The 19,770-nt window shown below is 28.6% G+C and overlaps 2 protein-coding genes across 2 annotated transcripts; one reads left to right on the top strand and one right to left on the bottom strand.

The window, feature by feature from the left end:
- Nucleotides 1-1,749: 1,749 nt before the first annotated feature.
- Nucleotides 1,750-3,640, bottom strand: LOC114171652 (putative inactive methylesterase 20). Its single transcript, XM_028056539.1, is given in 4 exon segments — nucleotides 1,750-2,303; nucleotides 3,044-3,178; nucleotides 3,268-3,600; nucleotides 3,602-3,640. Coding segments are annotated over 4 exon segments (681 nt in total). The 3' UTR covers nucleotides 1,750-2,129.
- A 5,203-nt stretch (nucleotides 3,641-8,843) lies between these two features.
- LOC114169310 (pentatricopeptide repeat-containing protein At3g50420-like) lies at nucleotides 8,844-19,492 on the top strand. The gene is given in 4 exon segments (XM_028054420.1): nucleotides 8,844-9,255; nucleotides 15,033-15,158; nucleotides 15,233-15,503; nucleotides 17,130-19,492. Coding segments are annotated over 4 exon segments (2,940 nt in total). The 5' UTR covers nucleotides 8,844-8,883; the 3' UTR covers nucleotides 19,301-19,492.
- Nucleotides 19,493-19,770: the final 278 nt, after the last annotated feature.

The following is a 19,770-nucleotide window of genomic DNA, read 5'->3' as shown; positions in this document are numbered from 1 at the left end:
AGGTTACAAAAATAAAAAAATACTTGACCAACACAAACATCATATACATGTAAAATTTCATTTTAAACCAAAGTACACCGAGAATTCCATTCAAGATATCATATTGTCTTTTAGAAAATTTCTTCCTCTCCTCGTCAAATGACCAATTTTATGTGAAGTGTAAGATGATGGCCGTTAGTGCTTCAAAATTAAATAGAGGAAAAATAGAAAAATTATTGTTAAAAATTAAACTCAAACTTAATATGAAAACATATTTTTAATAATTTAATTTTGTTGCACACAGTAAAAAGTTAAATATATTTATAAATCTTATATTTAGATATAAAATTGAAATTCGTCATCATTTTAAATTTTGATACTTTTTTATCTTAAATTTAAAAAATAAATAAATAAAATTATTTTAAATTTGGTACAATAATAATAATTTCTTTTACATATTAAATATAATTTTAAATTAAAATGTGTCAAATCTTATAAATAATTCAAATATATAAAATAAAAAAATACATATATCCATATTTAAAATTTATAAATCAAACAATATTAAAATTTAAAATAAAAATAAATTTCAATTTTAAAATACAATTTGAAATCTAAAAATATATTAAAATTAATGATAATACGTGATATTATCTCTTCAAACAAAACGTACGATCTAGATGAACGTCGAATAGCGAGTCCGCATGAAGAAAATCAATAATAAAAAAGTTGGCACAAAAATTGGACTTTGACCCACAATAATCACAATCTCAATCACAGTCCATCCCCACCTCATCAATTCCACAACTAATCTTTTTCATCTAGCAAGACCAGTTCTTCATCCCCATCTCTAATTAAAATTAATATAATATTTAAAATTTGTTATACACTAACTAAAAAGCATTCAATTTAATATAGATTTCTTTTTAATAAAAGTGAGTTTTTATTAACTACTTTTAATTGGCTATAAGATTGTTACTAAGAAACAAGCTTAATAATAATGTAGGATTATTAAAATATATTATTTAAAAAACTAAAAGAAATTGGTTGAAAACGGGGAAATGATAAATTTTCTTCTTAAAATCTAGGCATTGGTCTTGCTTGTGTCGTTTTCACTCTTAAATTCTATGTATTGTACGTTGAACATAATATTAATTTTAATTTCAAGTTTGACCCTGCCAAAAGGTTGTTAAACTTTTAAATTTCTCTATTGGTTCGTATTAAGTGCACGTTTAAACTAGCTCTTTAAGAAAAACAATATATTACTAAAATTACAAATTATATACATTAAATATGTATTTTACTCTTCTTAGCTTAATATGAAATTTGTATCATTTTTTTCCTATTAACGAATCTAAAAAGTTACCGAATAAGAAAATAATTTTCCTTCTGAATCCTTAGGGTTATATTCACAATTGACAATTTAAATCATATGGATAAATGTATAATATGATAGGAAACCTGAAAAGATTTATGCACATTATTAAGAAATGACCCTAATTACATTTTGCAATTGTGTATATAAAGTAAACTTTGATTAGTAATTGGATATTAGCGTCAGGTGAATTTACTCAATACTTATATTTTTTTTCAATTATTGAGTCTTGATTATTTGTATTTAAATACATATACATTATAGTGAGAATATTTAATATATGTATTTTAAGGCCAGAATTTTATTTTATTTTAAATTACGTTGCATTTTATGTGTTTGGATTCTATATATGCAATGATCAATAGATCTCATCTCATATCAATAGCCGACATGACACACAAGCCTTGACCGAACATGGCCATTTAACGCAATAATTACCAAGTTTACATACAAATCATCATACCTTTAATAAACTACTAATCAAATCATTCCAAACGCATCCACACAATGACCTATAATGACTTCATAGGTAGGTTGATATTTCAGGGTATAAAAACTTGAATAACATTTATTATTCAAACTAAAGAATTGACTTAGTATCATAATCGTTTTTGCAAGTATCCTCTTCTTATGGGACACTCCAAAGAAATTATGACGTCAACATCTCTGAAATAACTTCGAGGAAATTACTCAAGCGATTGATGAAACCTTTTTAGCTCGTCTACAAACATATAGTATATTATATATTCCTATCTTCTTTTTAGATAATGTTCTCTTATGATACACTTTTCCTGTATTCTTTTAAGATAATGTTGTCTTGCTCGCACATTATATATACCCTCTTCACACTTCCATACTTCTCTTCTGTCACTCTTGCATTCTCACCCGACATTTCTTCATCGCCAAAAATGCGAGTGGGTCTCAACAATGACAATGCCAAAGTCAAGTCCTGCACACTCCATCAAATGCCTCATAATTATACTGTTAATTCTCAATCTATATATACGTTTTCACCAAAAACCCTAACGCAGATTTGTTTTTTTTATTGCAAAGAACAAATTTTATTAAAAAAACATTGAACAGTACTCTAACCCTTATAAAAAGATATTGTTATACATATTGATGTTCTAGTTTAACATCTTAGTTCCACCAAAACAAAAGATTTCATCTAAATTAAAACCATATGAACTATTATTGTGATTCACCAACAAAGAGTAAAAGGGCATGTATGTCTCCCTAAGTATACGTGTGGCATATTCCTACGTGACTAGCACAAGTTTAAAAATCTTTTTGCTTCATAAATTAGCAGCATTCCACGATGTTCTGAACAGCTCCTTTGATTTAATCAATATTTTAAAAAGTTTTTTTTTCTATTATAAGATATGGTTTTAAATTTTGGATAAATTTCCACGCTTTAAGTAATTTTCGATATTTTAAATTACAAATGAACACTTCTGCTTACTAGTTTTTCCGTGCGCATGCGAGTGAAAACTTTATATTTTGTGGTAAAAAAAACACATGTGCGTCTTTATATTTGTTTGAAAATTAAAAATAAAAAAAAGTGATCAGTAACAATTGTAATAGGAAAACCTAAGTTCGTTTTAAAAATATAGCAACTAAAATCACAGAAGAAAACAAAATTACATAAAAAAATTGTAATATATCTATTTTATTTCAAAGTACATATACCTCAGGTGGAGAGAGCTGGTATAAATTGGACGCTAAGAATTCGGGTGTGAATTTCATCGATCTTTTGGGTTGACTACTGTTGTTATCATCAAATTTTGAGTGCGAATTAGATTCCGATCTTCGACGAGCCTGGGACTTTAGACATGAAATAAGATTGAGTGAAGAGAGGAAATTCATGCAGTTTACGTAGTGATGTGAAGATTAAAAAGTAAAGTATACAGCACCTCCTGAGAAAGAGTGAAGAAGCTTAGATCGGGAGAAGGCATCCAGGAACTGACAAATACCGTTGCTGCAATCTTTTCGGGGAATTTTTCCATGGCTAAGGACACGCCGACCCCTCCCAAGCTATGACCGACGAGGATCACACGCTCTTCACCATCCAAGCTCTCAAGAAATTCCATCAAAGGTTCATAGTATTCTGAAATTGAATTCAGCTCCTCCGCCTGCTTCGGATGGATCCCGGAGGCAGCCATGTCCAGAGCTGTGACTTTGTGTCCACTCGATTTCAGCAATGCAGCCACCTTATACCAACACCATGCACCATGGCCACCGCCGTACGTGAATCAACACCAAATGCTTCTTTTTCTCTCTCTGCATCTTATCTCACCCTATATTTTCTCTTACCCCTGTCTAAATAATTGGAATGGAAAAGGTTATCTAATAAATATATATATATATATATATATATATATATATATATATATATATATAATGAGTTTTGGACAAAAAAACTTTTTTACAAATTTGATAGACTTTCTATAAATATATTTGTTAGCATTGATTTTCAATTATTTTGAATTTATGATCACTTTTTTTTTTAAATTCCAACTGATATCAAAATTATTTATAAACCACTAAATTATTTCATTTAAAAAAAATGTAGATTTAGATTTAAGTCTGTAAAAATTCCAACTAATTTATTTTAAAAAATCTAGATTTTATTTTCTATTTAGTTATTTAAATTTATAATAGATTGAGACAGCTCACCAAATTTAGTTATTTAGAACATTTTAGGAAACTTTGTTGTTGAGTGTTTTGCCTAATTAGTGTCGTTCAAATAATGGCAACCAGCCACCTCCATGATATATGGTCACTAGGGTCCACTTCTAATTAAAGGAAAAGACTCACATAACTTTTCTTACATTTTGTTAGTATTATTTTATTATTGTATTATACAGCACAACGTAATGTAAATGTAAATAAGAGAGATTAGCAAAGGACACATGTGAACACGTGTATACCAAGTGACTGAGAAAATTAGAAATACAGATAAATATAAAGATAGTTTAAGATGATAAAGATAATCTACTTGGGGAGACGTGTAATGCATCTCTAACTAATGTTGACTAATTTAAGGACTCATGAAGTTATTTAAAAATAATTAAGAAACATAAAAATGATTATTTAATCAGAGAGTTTATCTAAGATGAGTATGTGAGATCTATTTAAATATAACTTGTTCGGATAAATCAAAAGGAACAAATATTTCTTCTTCGTTTGCATCAATATAAATGAAGAATGGAGTTGGAAGATTATAGTAAAATAAGATACTTATATTGAGTGAATACGTATAAACGAAAATGTTGATGGAAAATATTAAAAAGAAACATTTAATAATATTGAGTTTAAAATTTGTTTAGGTGAGAAAATTTATTAAAAAAAAATTAAGAAAATTAGTTTGGAAATATTATAATTGGTATTTGATTCATACTTGTTTTCGTACTAACTAGATCATAACATATTACATATACACATAAAATAAAGTGAGTTCATTTAAAAATAACCATCATTCCAATAGATAAACCATATATCATCACATCACACTCTCATAATATCAGCATTATATAAACACAACAAGTTATAAATGATTCACCAACCAATAACATAATAATATTGAATTGTATATGGTACATGAGTAATTGAAAAAAAATGAATAAAATCGCATCATTCATAGAAGAATTACAAGAAACATGATATAGAGGTTGTTCTTGCTCAACAAAAAAGTCATTCGTTCTTTTTATTTTGTATTTTTTGGACTTATAATTTATAGGGTTTAATTGCTATGATTATAGGAACCATGATTAATGTTTAGATTAGGATTAGTGGGCTTATCTCAAGCCCAATAAGACAATAAAGATGTGCCCAACCAAAGTCCAAGGAGTGTAAGAAGAAAGAAAGAAGGGAGCAACGTTACTTATTCTAAAATGAAGCCCATTAGAAGCTAGCCATCTCAACCAAAGAAGTGATTAAAGACAACATGATAAAATATTCAAAATCAAGCCTGAGAACCATGTGCAAGCACAATAAAATCAACTCACAACTGATCATTCATAGACATTATTTTGAATTTCTTTTTGAAATTTCAAAATTCAAATGTTACATTTTTTTTCTTTTAATCAATTTTGACCCCATTTTGTAGGAATCCAAATTTCTTATTTAGATTTATCTAGATTCATATGAGTATAATTAGCATAAAAATTTTGAGGGATCTTATTATATATACTCATTTTTATCTCTTTAGTTTGACTTTTATCAACATGGATAACAAGTTCAAAATCAAACATAATAAGCATGTGCAAGCATGATAAAACCAACTCAAGTGAATCATTCATGGATATTTTTTTAAATTTCTTTTGAAATTTCAAAATTTCAATGTTCCATTTTTTTTCTTTTCATAAATTTTGACCCTTTTTTAGGGATAAAAATATTTTATTTAGATTTATTTAGATTCTTTTGAATAGAATTAGCGAATGAATTTTGAGGAGTCTTTTATATATATATATATATATATATATATATATATATATATATATATATATATATATATATATATATATATATATATTCATCTCTATCTCTTTAGTTCGACTCTTATCAACATGAATGCGCATGAGAAGCATGATAAAACTAACTAACAACTAATCATTCATGGACGTTATTTTGAATTTTGTTTGAAATTTCAAAATTCAAATGTTCTATTTTTTTTTCATAAATTTTGAACCCATTTTGTAAGGATCCAAATCTTTTATTTAGGCTCATTTGAGTAGAATTAGCATAGGAATTTTAAGAGGTCTTATTATATATATTTATCTTTATCTCTTTAGTTTGACTCTTATCTTAGGAGTTAAAGTGACGATTCTACAAACTTATCATGAGGATTAAAAACATTCCTCCGATTCAAGTGGCACTTTTCTTCTACACTCCTAACTCTTCTCCACATTTTCCTTTTACTTGTTCTTGTCTAAATTGACATGCTCTTCTAGTTCCAATTTGTTTATGCAAATTACTCATTTCAATTTAATAAATGTCAATTGTTATTTGTTTAAATTCATTTGATATACTATTGTTTCTTGTCTTAAACTCGTTTACTTATCAAGATCATTAGTTCATGCTTCTTATGTAATCTAAAGAAAACTTACTATAAGTTATCAATGAAACAATACAAATTGTCACACTCAATACTTTTCAGAAGATTTTTTAAACATGTCTAACATAGATTAAAAATCAGCCCATTGAAATACCATAATTAAAATTATCACTTTATTATATTAGGGTAGTTATATGCATATGTTATAGAAAAAAATTAATACAAAACACTGCATTTAGCTTCTCACATCCTGAAATCCAACTTATGTGATTAGATCATCAATGAAATATTTGATATCTCCTTTTCTTAATGAGTTACATGTTTAATACTATAATCTTTGGAGTTACAATACCATCGTAACCATTCTCACCACATAGTCGTCAAGAGAAACATACACACAAGAATAACATATGATTCACAAATTGCTTACATTATGCACTAGAAAGTATAATTGTGTGCTTCAATAAACCTATCAAACATGTAAATCAATATGAATACATATAAAACTACACAACCTCACATGTTAGTTGAAACATCACCATCACCCCAAATATATACCACTTGAGTAAACTTATATCACTTCAGCGACCTTTCCTTCTTAAGCTTAATAAAATTGTCTCTCTTGAGTGGCATTATGTCACTTGAGCATTATAGCCCCAAAGAAGAAAGAGTAGGTACAACTTCTCTCTCATTCAGGTGAACTATTGTCGTTTAAGCAACCATATCCAAAGGTGATGAAGTTTGTTTGTCTTTTACCTACTTAAATGCTCACTCAATTATTGAGCATTATCACAATGCTTAATCTATATAATTCTTTTGCATATCTAACAAGCTTTAAGATCATTTATTGCGTTGTTTTACTAATGCTTGGGCAACCACATGATTGCTTTAGTATTGATGAATTTTTGTTGTCAATAATTATCTACTAGAAAATACCACGATTTGGTCTTCTTCCTCCACTATTCTTCTTATTCTTCTTTTCCCTCTTCTTTTTCTTCCTACTTTCCTTCTTCATATTTGCTTCCAATTTCCCTTCTTCCTCCTCTATTGATGTCACTGCCTTTGTCGCTACAGTTGTTGCCGCTGCCACTACCGTCTCCTATATGGTTGCTATTGTCTCTTTCGTGGTTGCCGCCACCTCCTCGTGTTCCCCCTCTATTGTTGATGAAAGAAATTGAAGCTCATTTTACAATAGATTTATCAATGAAATTATTGATGGGATTTTAAAGAAGTGAGTCATCGATGAACTTATCGACGAATTTAAAAATAAAATCTACTACTAATAAATTTGAAAAAAAATTAGTTATTAAAAATTTTACCAACAAATTTTATCAGGACGTGATCAAAACCTATATCAAGAACTTTGGTGTCCATTTTAAAATAAAATTTACCAATAAAAATATCTATCAATAATGAAAGTTATAAATTACAATTGAATTTTATTGATAAATTTTATCAACACATCCTTCATTGACAAATATTTTCATCGGTAATTAAAATTCTAAAATTTATCGGTAAAGTTAATCGATAAATTACGTGACCAAAACCTATATCAAAAACTTTGGTGTCCATTTTAAAGTAAAATTTACCAATAAAAATATCTATCAATAATGAAAGTTATAAATTACAATTGAATTTTATTGACAAATTTTATCGACACATCATTCATTGACAAATATTTTCATCGGTAATTAAAATTCTAAAATTTATTGGTAAAGTTAATCGATAAATTATGTTTTACCAATTAATTTTTTTCGTCAATAATACAACATTTAATTGTAATGATCCATATATCTTAATTGTTTTATAATTTATAGAAAGTAAATAAATTGAATTGAAATTTAGAAAGATAATGTTTTTAAGAAAAAAAATTAATGCTTATAACTTATTCCTAATCTTCCTTTTTGTTCCATTTAAATTTAATTTTTTAAAAAACAACATTATATGGAAAGAGTTAAAAATAATTATTTATGTTACTAAACTATTTAATTTTTCTAATCATACTCTTAAAAAGTTGAATAAAGTTTATGATTTTTTTTAAATGATATATCTTGATACTTTTCCATCATCATATAATAATCATATAATAATATAAGACAATGATATTTTGACAATTTTCTTTTACAATAAGATGACATTTTTTAAATGATTCTGAAATATAAAAAAATAAAAAAAAAACACTTATAAAATGCCACCTCAAATTATATATTAAAAAAAATTCAATTAAACAAATAAATACTTCGAAACTAAATTAAAAAATATAGTTAAAAAATGCAATTTAAAAGGTGATAAAACCTACAAACGAAGTTAACAATATAACAAAGCATGCTAATAAAAATTTGAATACAGAATGTAGTGGGATCCTACGGAAATGTCCATGAAAAAATTTCCTTGTCTCACTCATTTCATTTCTATTTCCTATATATATACACGTTATAGAGGAGAAGACCGAGGATAGCACTAGAAAGGCACAATGAGTGAGAATGAGAGTAAGAAAAAGCACTTTGTCCTGGTGCATGGTCTTGGCCATGGTGCCTGGTGCTGGTACAAGCTGAAGCCACTTTTGGCATATGATGGCCACAAAGTCACAGTTCTTGACCTTGCAGCTTCAGGCATAGATACACAAAAAATAGAAGACATAACTTTTTCTCAATATTCCAAACCTTTGTTGGATCTTTTGGCGTCTCTTCCTCCTACGGAAACAGTTGTCCTTGTGGGACATAGCTTCGGAGGGATCACCATAGCCCTTGCAATGGATAAATTCCCAGAAAAAGTATCTCTCGGAGTTTTTGTTGCAGCTTTTGCTCCTGATACCCACCACAAACCCTCCTATGTATTAGAAAAGGTATGTTTTTTTTTTAACTATATTAACATGCAATCATCTTTAATCTAGACAATTTTATTTAGTTTAATTATTTTTAGAGAATTAAAATAAAGTTGGGTAGGTTGTGAAATAGTTAATTAACGTTGTGGATGTGACAGTCGAAAGAGCCGGTTACTGGATGGATGGACTGCGAGATATCGAAGAATGGAAGCAAAACGACGTTGCTTTTTGGTCCTAAGTTTCTTTCCGCTGCGATGTATCAATTCTGCTCCGCTGAGGTAATCACAGACGCACAGACACATAAGACAAATGGTGGCATTGCACCAAAGCCAAACCCAATAGAATTTTAAAACGTTTTTCACTTTTGCAGGATCTGGAATTGGCCAAGACTCTGGTAAGAAAAGGATCACTCTTTGTTGAAGAACTTTCTGAGGCAAAAAATTTCTCCCAAGAGGGTTATGGGTCTGTCTCACATGCCTATATTGTCTTCAGTGAGGACTTTGGAATTCCAAAGGAGTATCAACAATGGATGATCCAGAATGCTGGAATTCATACTGTGAGGGAGATCAATGGAGCAGATCACATGGCTATGCTTGGTAAACCCGAGGATCTGTGTTCAACTCTTATCGAGATTGCTGATATTAAACACACTTGATTCTAATCTTTATTATCTTCGTGTTGGGGCATTCACCCTCATTGCAGATTTTGGTCCATAAAATTATATTTTTATGGTTATCCATTGTCTATTTCAAAAGATGATCACTATCTCGTGTTTTATTTCTTTATGAATAAAATTAATTATCTTCTGTATGTGCAAAGTGTTTGCACTTTGTGGAATAAAAAAGTGTTGTCTCTCAGAAAAACTAGTGTGCTATGATTAATGCAATCTATAAAGAGAGATGGATTAGACTTCTTTTGTTCTTTGGCTGAGATTTTAATCATTGTGCCTGTTGGCATGGCTGGTTAAAACACTGCAATATAGAATAATATAATCCAATACTTTTGATATAGTTTTAGCTGAAATAATTTGAGACCTTTTTTATTTTAGATATATAGCTCTGATTATTGAGTTAACGCCAGAATAAAAAATTGCTGAATCAAGCTCTGATTATTGAGTTAACGCCAGAATAAAAAATTGCTGAATCAAGTTGAAAAAAAAATATAAAATTAGAAAATGATAGACATGTTAAAATTGACCAAGACCCTATGCAAACCATGTATGATAAGGACGTTTTTTATGTTTTCTTTTTGGTTAAAATACTCGACCTATGAATTTCTTTGAAAATTTTAAGTAGGTATATATATATATATATATATATATATATATTTTGTAATGGAAAATTATGTTTTGATAAAGTTTTATTAACAAATTTTTGACAAAATATACGTGGTAATATTTTAATGGATGAAATAAATGTTTGATATGATTTGAAAAAAGAAAAAAAAATGTTTAGTGTGTGTTAAAAAGCAAATTTTGTCAAACTTTGTTAAAAAAAAAGTTTGTCAAAGAATCATAGTCCTATTGTAATTAATCTCAATTGAGTTTTTATTTACGAATATGTGATGTAATTTAATCATTTTTTATAGTACTATATTAATGACATTAATTTATGTATTATGTGTTAGTTTGTGATTTCTTTTATTTAAAAAGTAAATAAAAACTTGTAAGTTAGGATCGTGTCATGTGACAAGAGACAAGATAGTGTGAAAGAGACAACGTGTCATGTGGCAGAAAGAACTAAATTGTACCATATTTTCAAAATTAAAGTTCCAATAAGGACCAACTGATATTTTAAAAAAATAATGATTTTAAAAACAAAAAGATAATGCTTGTAATTTATTCACAATTTACTTTTTTTTATCCATTTAAATTTAATTTTGTAAAACAGCATTATTACATGGAAAGAGTTAAAAGTAATTATTGATGTTACTAAACTATTCATTTTTTTTAATCATGCTCTTAAAAAGATTGAATTAAGTTTATAATTTTTTAATTGATATATCTCATTACTTTTCCATCATCGTCATCATAATAATATATTCGATAGAATAAATCAATAAAAAAATAAATACTTAGAAATTAAATTAAAAAGTATAGTTTAAAAATATATTAAAAGGTGTCAAAACCTACAAAGGAAATTAATCATATTATTACATATAGCAAAGCTGGCTAAAAATGTATTGGAAATATAATTGTGACTTTAAATTATCATAAAACTAAAAAAGATTGAGTATCATATAAAGATGAAAGTCTGTAAACTCATTATTTTAACATTTTAGATTAGAGGAGTTTTTTAGGAATAATACGCAACATGATCTGCAATAGAAAAATCCACTAGTTACCCACTCCACTATCCATTGGTAACCATTTAAAAAATAAAAGTGGATAGCGAATATTAAAAAAAATATTTTATATATTTTTAAAATAAAATAACAAAAAATTATAAATTAAATTTTAATTTTAATTTTAATTTTAATTATAAATTTATTAAAACATATATTAAAATATAAATTAAATTTTAATATTTTGCAAGTAACGAATATTCACATGTATTAATAATATGATATCTACGACAAATTATTTATAAAAAAGTGTTAAAATACATGTTATTTATATCTTACGAATAATAAATACCTGATAATAATTATCTATCACGAATTTTATTCGTAAATATACATCAGTATTTTTTTCATTCTTAATAGTATCAATTCTATATGTGTGGTTAAACTTATATGTTATTGGTGGTGCATTTTTCAGATAATTCTCTCTCGCAAAGACCTATTAGAGTTAATGATCAGTCGTGCTGATCGACTAAGACGAGATTCGATATCAAAAATATTCATATACAGTAAAATATGGAAACGTGTCTCATTAATTTTACATCTCCACAATTATCTCTCTCAAAATATCCATTAAAATATAATAGAGAATATGATAATGATACTTTAACCCACTTTTTTGATTCATTTTTAATTCATCACTTTTATCATCTTTTGATCATCACATCACATCACATCACATCACTACAAAAAATTAAAATAGATAATCTAAAGATGATAAGACTGATAGGTTAAAAATGAGTCAAAAAAAATGGTTTAAAATTTTATTTTCTTGAAAAATATAGCGAAAATGTCCTTGAAATTTCCTCGTCTTATTTCATTTCTGTTTTTCTATATATCCGTCATAGAAGACCGAGGAAAGCACTAGAAAGACACGATGAGTGAGAATGAGAGAAAGAAAAAACACTTTGTCCTGGTGCATGGTCTTGGCCATGGTGCCTGGTGCTGGTACAAGCTCAAGCCACTCTTGGAATCAGCTGGCCACAAAGTCACAGTCCTTGACCTTGCAGCTTCAGGCATAGACACACAAAAAATAGAAGACAACTTTTTCTCAATATTCCAAACCTTTGTTGGATCTTTTGGCGTCTCTTCCTCCTACGGAAACAGTTGTTCTTGTGGGACATAGCTTGGGAGGGATGAACATAGCCCTTGCAATGGATAAATTCCCAGAAAAAGTATCTCTCGGAGTTTTTCTAGCAGCTTTTGCTCCTGATACCCACCACAAACCCTCCTATGTATTAGAAGAGGTATGTTCTTTTTCTTCTTCTTATTATTATTAAAAAGTAAATAAAAACCGGATTAGTTTAATTTTCCTTGCTCCCCATGAGAATATTCTCAAATCTTTTTCGATATTCATTCTGCATAGAAATTACAAACGGTACAAAATATATCTGTTACCAGCTAAGACATACTTTCTCATCGGTGTTCACCATTAAATTAAATAAATAGGTCCATCTTCCGTATTTATTTTTAGAAAAAAAGTTCATCATTATTTACATATTCAAATTTATATTAAATTTTTGTCTCATTTTATTCCCATCTCTTAATATATATATATATATATATATATATATATATATATATATATATATATATATATATATATTCCCGCATCCATATTAGTATTACTCTATTATTTCAAAATCAATTAATTACTTTTTATAAAATAATATAAAATTAGGATAAAGAAAAAGATAATATTATAAAATATTCAATATTAAAAGAATTTTTTTTTAAATATCATATATTTAGAAATAAATAATAAGTGTACACATTTCAAATTAAAATATTAAATAAAATTTCATGAGAATCTTAACATTAATTTTTCATCCTTTGAATTTCAATATATGTTAAAGAAAAAATAAGTTTGACAATTACATTAAGTTATTATATTATAGTAAAAATTTATTTATACAATTTTAGTGATAAAATTATACAAAAAATCATTATTACACGTATGATAATGAGGTAGAAAATAAAAATTATTATATAAAAAATATCAAAGTAATATTTTACATGATAAAAATAAACAACAAATAAAAATACTATAAAAGATCAAATGTCTTAGAAATAATTTGAGAGACCATCGAACGAAATCGTATAAAGGAAAACAGATGTATAATTAAGGATATGATAAAATAAACTATGAAAAAAGACCTCAGAAATCTAAGAAAATCTTTAAAATATTAGCATGGTCGATGATTGACAGATAACGAAAATTATATTATTTTAGTGAAACAGAAAAAGTTAGTCAGATCTAAGGATGTCAACGGGGTGGATAGGATGCAGGTAGTAGTAGTTCTCTCGTATCCTACTCACTGGATAAATATCTGTCCCGTACACATACTCATATCTGTCGAGTATCCGTTATGCGGGTACCTGCGAATATTTATAAAAAATTTTAAAAAAAATATTTAACAACATATTTTAATCATAAATTCAAATAAAATACAATACATAACTTTCATAAATTTTAAACAAAGTCCAAATAACTCATTTATATAGTAAAAAATGAAAGTTTACGAAGAAATTATTTTTTAAAACTAATTGATAAAAAAACAACTCATTCAAAATCAATATGTTAATATTTTAATCATGTTTTTTTTTAATTTAAATTAAAGTATAGCGGGTATGGGTATCCACAGGTACGGATACTATGATACCCGTACCCACCTCGTTAACTTGCGGGGAATAAAAATAGTCGTACCTGTTACCCACAGGTATCCATTTACAATATTCATTTCCTACCCGTTACGAGTTTAATTCGCGGATACCCGCAGGTACGGATTTTTTTGACATCCTAGTCAGATCAAACAAAATTAATAATAATAAAATAAAGATAATAGATTTTTTATATAACCTAGTAAATGAAAGATTTATACTATCGTTGAACAATTAAATTGAGAGTGTTAAATTTTTCCATGTGAAAAGAAAATATACAATAAATGAACATATTAGAAAAGAGTATAAATATTAAAATGTGAGACATAACAAATATTTGATTGACATACAACATTTGAACATAATTGTATGAAGGTTGTCATAAGACAAAAAATATCTTTAGAGATGCGAATGAACTTCATGAAAACTTAAATAATTAGAAGAAAATAAAAAATAAAAAATGTGTAATATATATATATATATATATATATATATATATATATATATATATATATATATATATATAGGGATGAGGGACGAGGATTAAAATGGTTATTCACTCAATAATAGAACAATTACATTTTACAGTAACACATTTGTTTGGTTCCACACTTTAAACTCATCTTTAATCTACCTCCTTAAAGTTGGTAGGATAGAGAGTATGGATAACTAGTAGTATTGAATGTTCAAACATTGTTATCTTTACTCAATACCACAAAAATGACTCTTTCTATATCTTAATGAAAATCATCAAATTAAAGTTATGGTTAATTAATTAACGTTTTGGATGTGGACAGTTGACTAAGAGAGACCCAGCAAATGGATGGATGGACTGCGAGATATCGAATAGTGGAAGCAAAACGACGTTCCTTTTCGGTCCTCAGTTTTTGTCCACTACTCTCTATCAATTCTGCTCCACTGAGGTAGTCACAGACACAGAGACATAAGACAAATGGTGGCAATAGATTTTTAAAAGTTTTTGACTTTGATTTTGCAGGATCTGGAATTGGCCAAGACTTTGATAAGAAAAGGATCACTCTTTGCTGAAGAACTTTCTGAGGCAAAAAATTTCTCCCAAGAGGGTTATGGCTCCGTCTCACGTGCCTATATTGTCTTCAGTGAGGACTTGATAATTCCAAAGGAGTATCAACAATGGATGATCCAAAATGCTGGAATTCATGCTGTGTGGGAGATCAATGGAGCAGATCACATGGCTATGCTTGGAAAAACCAAGGATCTCTGTTCAACTCTTCTCGAGATTGCTCATAATTAAACACACTTAATTCTAATCTTATTATGGTCATTTTCGTGTTGGGGGCATTCACACTCATTGCAGATTTTGGTCCATTATCTATTTCAAAAGATTATCACTATCTCGTGTTTTATTTCTTTATGAATAAAATTAATTATCTTTTGTATGGGTAAGTGTTTGTACTTTGTGGAATAAAGTGTTGTCTCTCAGAAAAACTAGTGTGCTATGATTAATGCTATATATAAAAAGAGATCGAGTAGTTTGTTTTTTGGTTGAGATTTTGATCATTGTGTTTATCCGCATGACTGGTTTTAAAACACTGTAATATAGAATAATGTAATACAATAATTTTGATACATTTTTACCTGAAATAATTTGAGACCTTTTTGATTTTAGATATATATTTCTGATTATTGAATTAAGGCCAGAATAAAAAATCGCAGAATCAATTTGAAAAAGAAAATTACAAAATTAGAAAATGATAGACAAGTTATAATTGACCGAGACACTACGCAAATCAGGTCTGATAGATAATTGACCGAGATCATACGCAAATTAGAAAATGATGTTTTATTTTCCGCCCTTATTAAAATTTTGTCTTCGTTCATATAAATTTAAGAGTTAAATATATTTTCAAGTTTAAGTGAAATTTGAAATTAGTTTTTTATTGAAATTTTTAATCAATTTAGTCTTTTATTTTTAAAAATATTTAGATTTAGTCCTTTTAATCAAATTTTATTAAATTTATTTGAAGTTTCAAATGTGTTTTATAATAATATTTGTGTTAGCATTTAAGTGAAAATAGGTCAAACGAGGTAAACAATTCAAATATTATTATGAAATGCATTTAACAAAATCTGGTTAAAAGGACTAAATTCATCCATCTCTAAAGATGAAGGATTAAATTGGTCAAAAGTTTCAAAGAAGAACCAATTTCAAATTTCACTGAAACTTGAGGATCAAATATATATTTAACCCTAAATTTAAATATTAAACTCTTCTTCATCACATGTTTATAAAAGTATCATGTTAATTAGAGTTTTCTTTTAAACTATTAACGTAAAATATTATATTTTGACTAATAAAAAAGTTAAGATTAACGGAATAACATATTTAAGAATTAAATATGTTTATGGTTTTTAATTAAATTGATTTTATTTTTATATTAATTTGATCTTTTATTTTTTAAAATACAAAAAATTAATTACTTTTTATTTTAAAGTTAACGTTTAAAACAAAAAATAAATTTAACAAATTTTAGTTAAAATAATTGAATTTACATTTTTTAAGTTAAAGTTCTAGATTAAATTTATAATACTAATTTTAATTTTCACCGAAAATTAAATATAAAATCATTTTTAAGACTTACTTTTAAAGAATTTCTAACATTTTTAAGGTATTTTCTTATTATCATTTTTCTCACTAGAAAATTAAACTTTAATATTTTTTAAATAAAATGCCTTTAGTTAAAAATAATCTTGGGTCCCAACATAATTACTATTATTATAAATCTAAAACATAACTATTTGTTAAAATAGCGTCTATTTAACGTAAATATTGTCATTACAATACAATTTATATATTTAAAAACACTTATTTATTATAAAGTTTAGATATTAAAATAAACATCGTCCCTGTCCACAGTATAGAAACTAAAATACTTGTTGTGGCTGAGACATAGCATGCAACAATTACATGAGCAAAGTATGTTTTTGTGCAGCAGAGGGTCATGCTCTGTCTCTACTCCAAAAATGCACCACCGTCACCTCAATACGAGAGGCGCGTCAACTCCACGCCCTCATATTAACTACTACCACAGTCTTCAACTCCCAATCTCCGTTTATGTACAACAACATCCTCTCTATGTATGCGCGGTGTGGTTCACTCACAGACTCTCACCTTATGTTCGACAAAATGCCTCGCAGAACTGTTGTTTCCTACAACGCACTTCTTGCAGCCTATTCTCGAGCATCATCAAACCATGCCATTTCGGCTCTTGAACTGTATATCCAGATGGAAAATAAGGGTCTTAGACCCTCCAGTATGACTTTTACTAGCTTGCTGCAAGCATCTTCCTTGCTTCAACATTGGTGGTTTGGATCATCGCTTCATGCCAAGGGCTTCAAGTTGGGTTTGAATGATATTTGTGTCCAAACTTCTTTACTTAATATGTACTCAACTTGCGGGGATTTGAGCTCAGCTGAATTGGTTTTTGGGGATATGGTTGATAGAGATGATGTTGTTTGGAATTCTCTCATTGTGGGATATCTGAAGAATAATAAGATGGAGGAGGGGTTTTGGCTGTTTATTACTATGATGAGGGTTGGTTTTGTCCCAACCCAGTTCACGTATTGTATGGTTTTGAATGCCTGTAGTCATCTGAAGGATTATCGCTCTGGTAGATTGATTCATGCCCATGTGATTGTTAGGAATGTGCCGGTGGATTTACATTTACAAAATGCTCTTGTAGATATGTACTGCAACGTTGGCAATACGCGAACAGCTTATGAGATTTTAAGTAGAATGGAATGCCCGGATTTAGTTTCTTGGAACTCGATGATTGCTGGGTATTCTGAGAATGAGGATGGAGAGAATGCGATGAATTTGTTTGTTCAATTGCGAGAAATGTGTTTTCCTAAACCAGATGACTATACCTATGCTAGCATTATTTCAGCAACTGGCGCATTCCCATCTTCCAGTTATGGAAAATCTCTTCATGCTGAAGTTATTAAAATGGGATTTGAGAGAAGCATGTTTGTAGGAAGCACTCTAGTGTCTATGTATTTCAAAAATCATGAAAGTGAAGCTGCTCGGCGAGTATTTTATGCAATATCAGTGAAGGATGCTATTCTCTGGACGGAAATGATCACTGGTTATTCTAAAACGACCGATGGAATTAAGGCAATTAGATGCTTTTTCGAAATGGTTCATGAAGGCCACGGGGTTGATGACTATGTTCTCAGTGGAGTTTTAGGTGCATGTGCTGATCTTGCACTTTCAAGACAAGGTGAAATAATTCATTGCTATGCTGTTAAAGTGGGGTATGAGGTTGAAATGTCTGTTTCTGGGAGTCTAATTGATATGTATGCAAAAAATGGTAGCCTTGAAGCTGCATATTTGGTATTTTCCCAAGTTTCAGACCCAGATTTGAAGTGTTGGAACTCCATGCTTGGTGGATATAGTCACCATGGAATGGTCGAGGAGGCACTGAAACTTTTTGAGGAGATTCTCAAACAAGGTCTGGTTCCCGATCAAGTGACATTCTTGTCTTTATTGTCTGGTTGCAGCCACCGTAGGTTGGTTGAGCAAGGAAAATTTCTCTGGAATTATATGAACCGCATTGGCTTGATTCCAGGGCCTAAGCACTACTCTTGCATGGTAAATTTGTTGAGTCGAGCAGCATTACTGGAAGAGGCGGAAGAAATTATCAATAAGTCACCTTATATGGAAGATAATCTAGAACTATGGAGAACTTTGTTAAGTGCTTGTGTTATAAATAAAAATTTTAAAGTGGGAATTCATGCAGCAGAGGAAGTTTTGAGATTGAAAGCAGAAGATGGTCCAACGCTTGTTTTGCTTTCTAATCTTTATGCTGCTGCAAGGAGATGGGATAAAGTTGCAGAAATAAGAAGAAATATGAGGGGATCGATGCTGGAGAAAGATCCAGGGTTGAGTTGGATTGAGGCCAAGAATGACATTCATGTGTTCTCTTCCGGAGATCATTCACACCCTGAGGCTGATGAGGTGCAGGCTGAGTTGCATAGGCTAAAAAGAAATATGATTAGAACAGGAAATGATGGCAGAGAGACATAAAATGCACGTTATGTAAGTTACAGAGACTGAGCTTATGCTCTAGCGATAATTCGAAGAAAATTAAGTAGAAGTTTTAGAGGAAGTAGATAATGATTAAACCGCTGTGGACAGGGATGATGGATTGTAATTTCTCCATCTTCTCTTTGTATTCAGGAAGTTTTATAATATTCTTCTCTAAATCAAAATATTTGTTCAATGCACTAATACAATAATATATTTGTTAATTAAATTCTCATTTAATTGAAAATAAATCTCTTGGCCACAATGTGGAGGATTATATTTAACCATCGTCTCCAATGAAAGAGTTCAGCAAAATAGTTTTTGTATTTATATATTTTACTAATAATGTTTATAGACTAATTACAAATATTTGAAAGAGTATTTGGCATGATTTCTAATACTTAAAAAATATTTATATAATTTTTACTTTAGGGACTATTCAGAAAGAGGAAAGTATTTTCAAAATTAAA

Source organism: Vigna unguiculata, chromosome 2, assembly GCF_004118075.2.
Source record: "Vigna unguiculata cultivar IT97K-499-35 chromosome 2, ASM411807v1, whole genome shotgun sequence".
NCBI lineage: Eukaryota > Viridiplantae > Streptophyta > Magnoliopsida > Fabales > Fabaceae > Vigna > Vigna unguiculata.
This window is presented reverse-complemented; position numbering and strand designations above follow the sequence as displayed.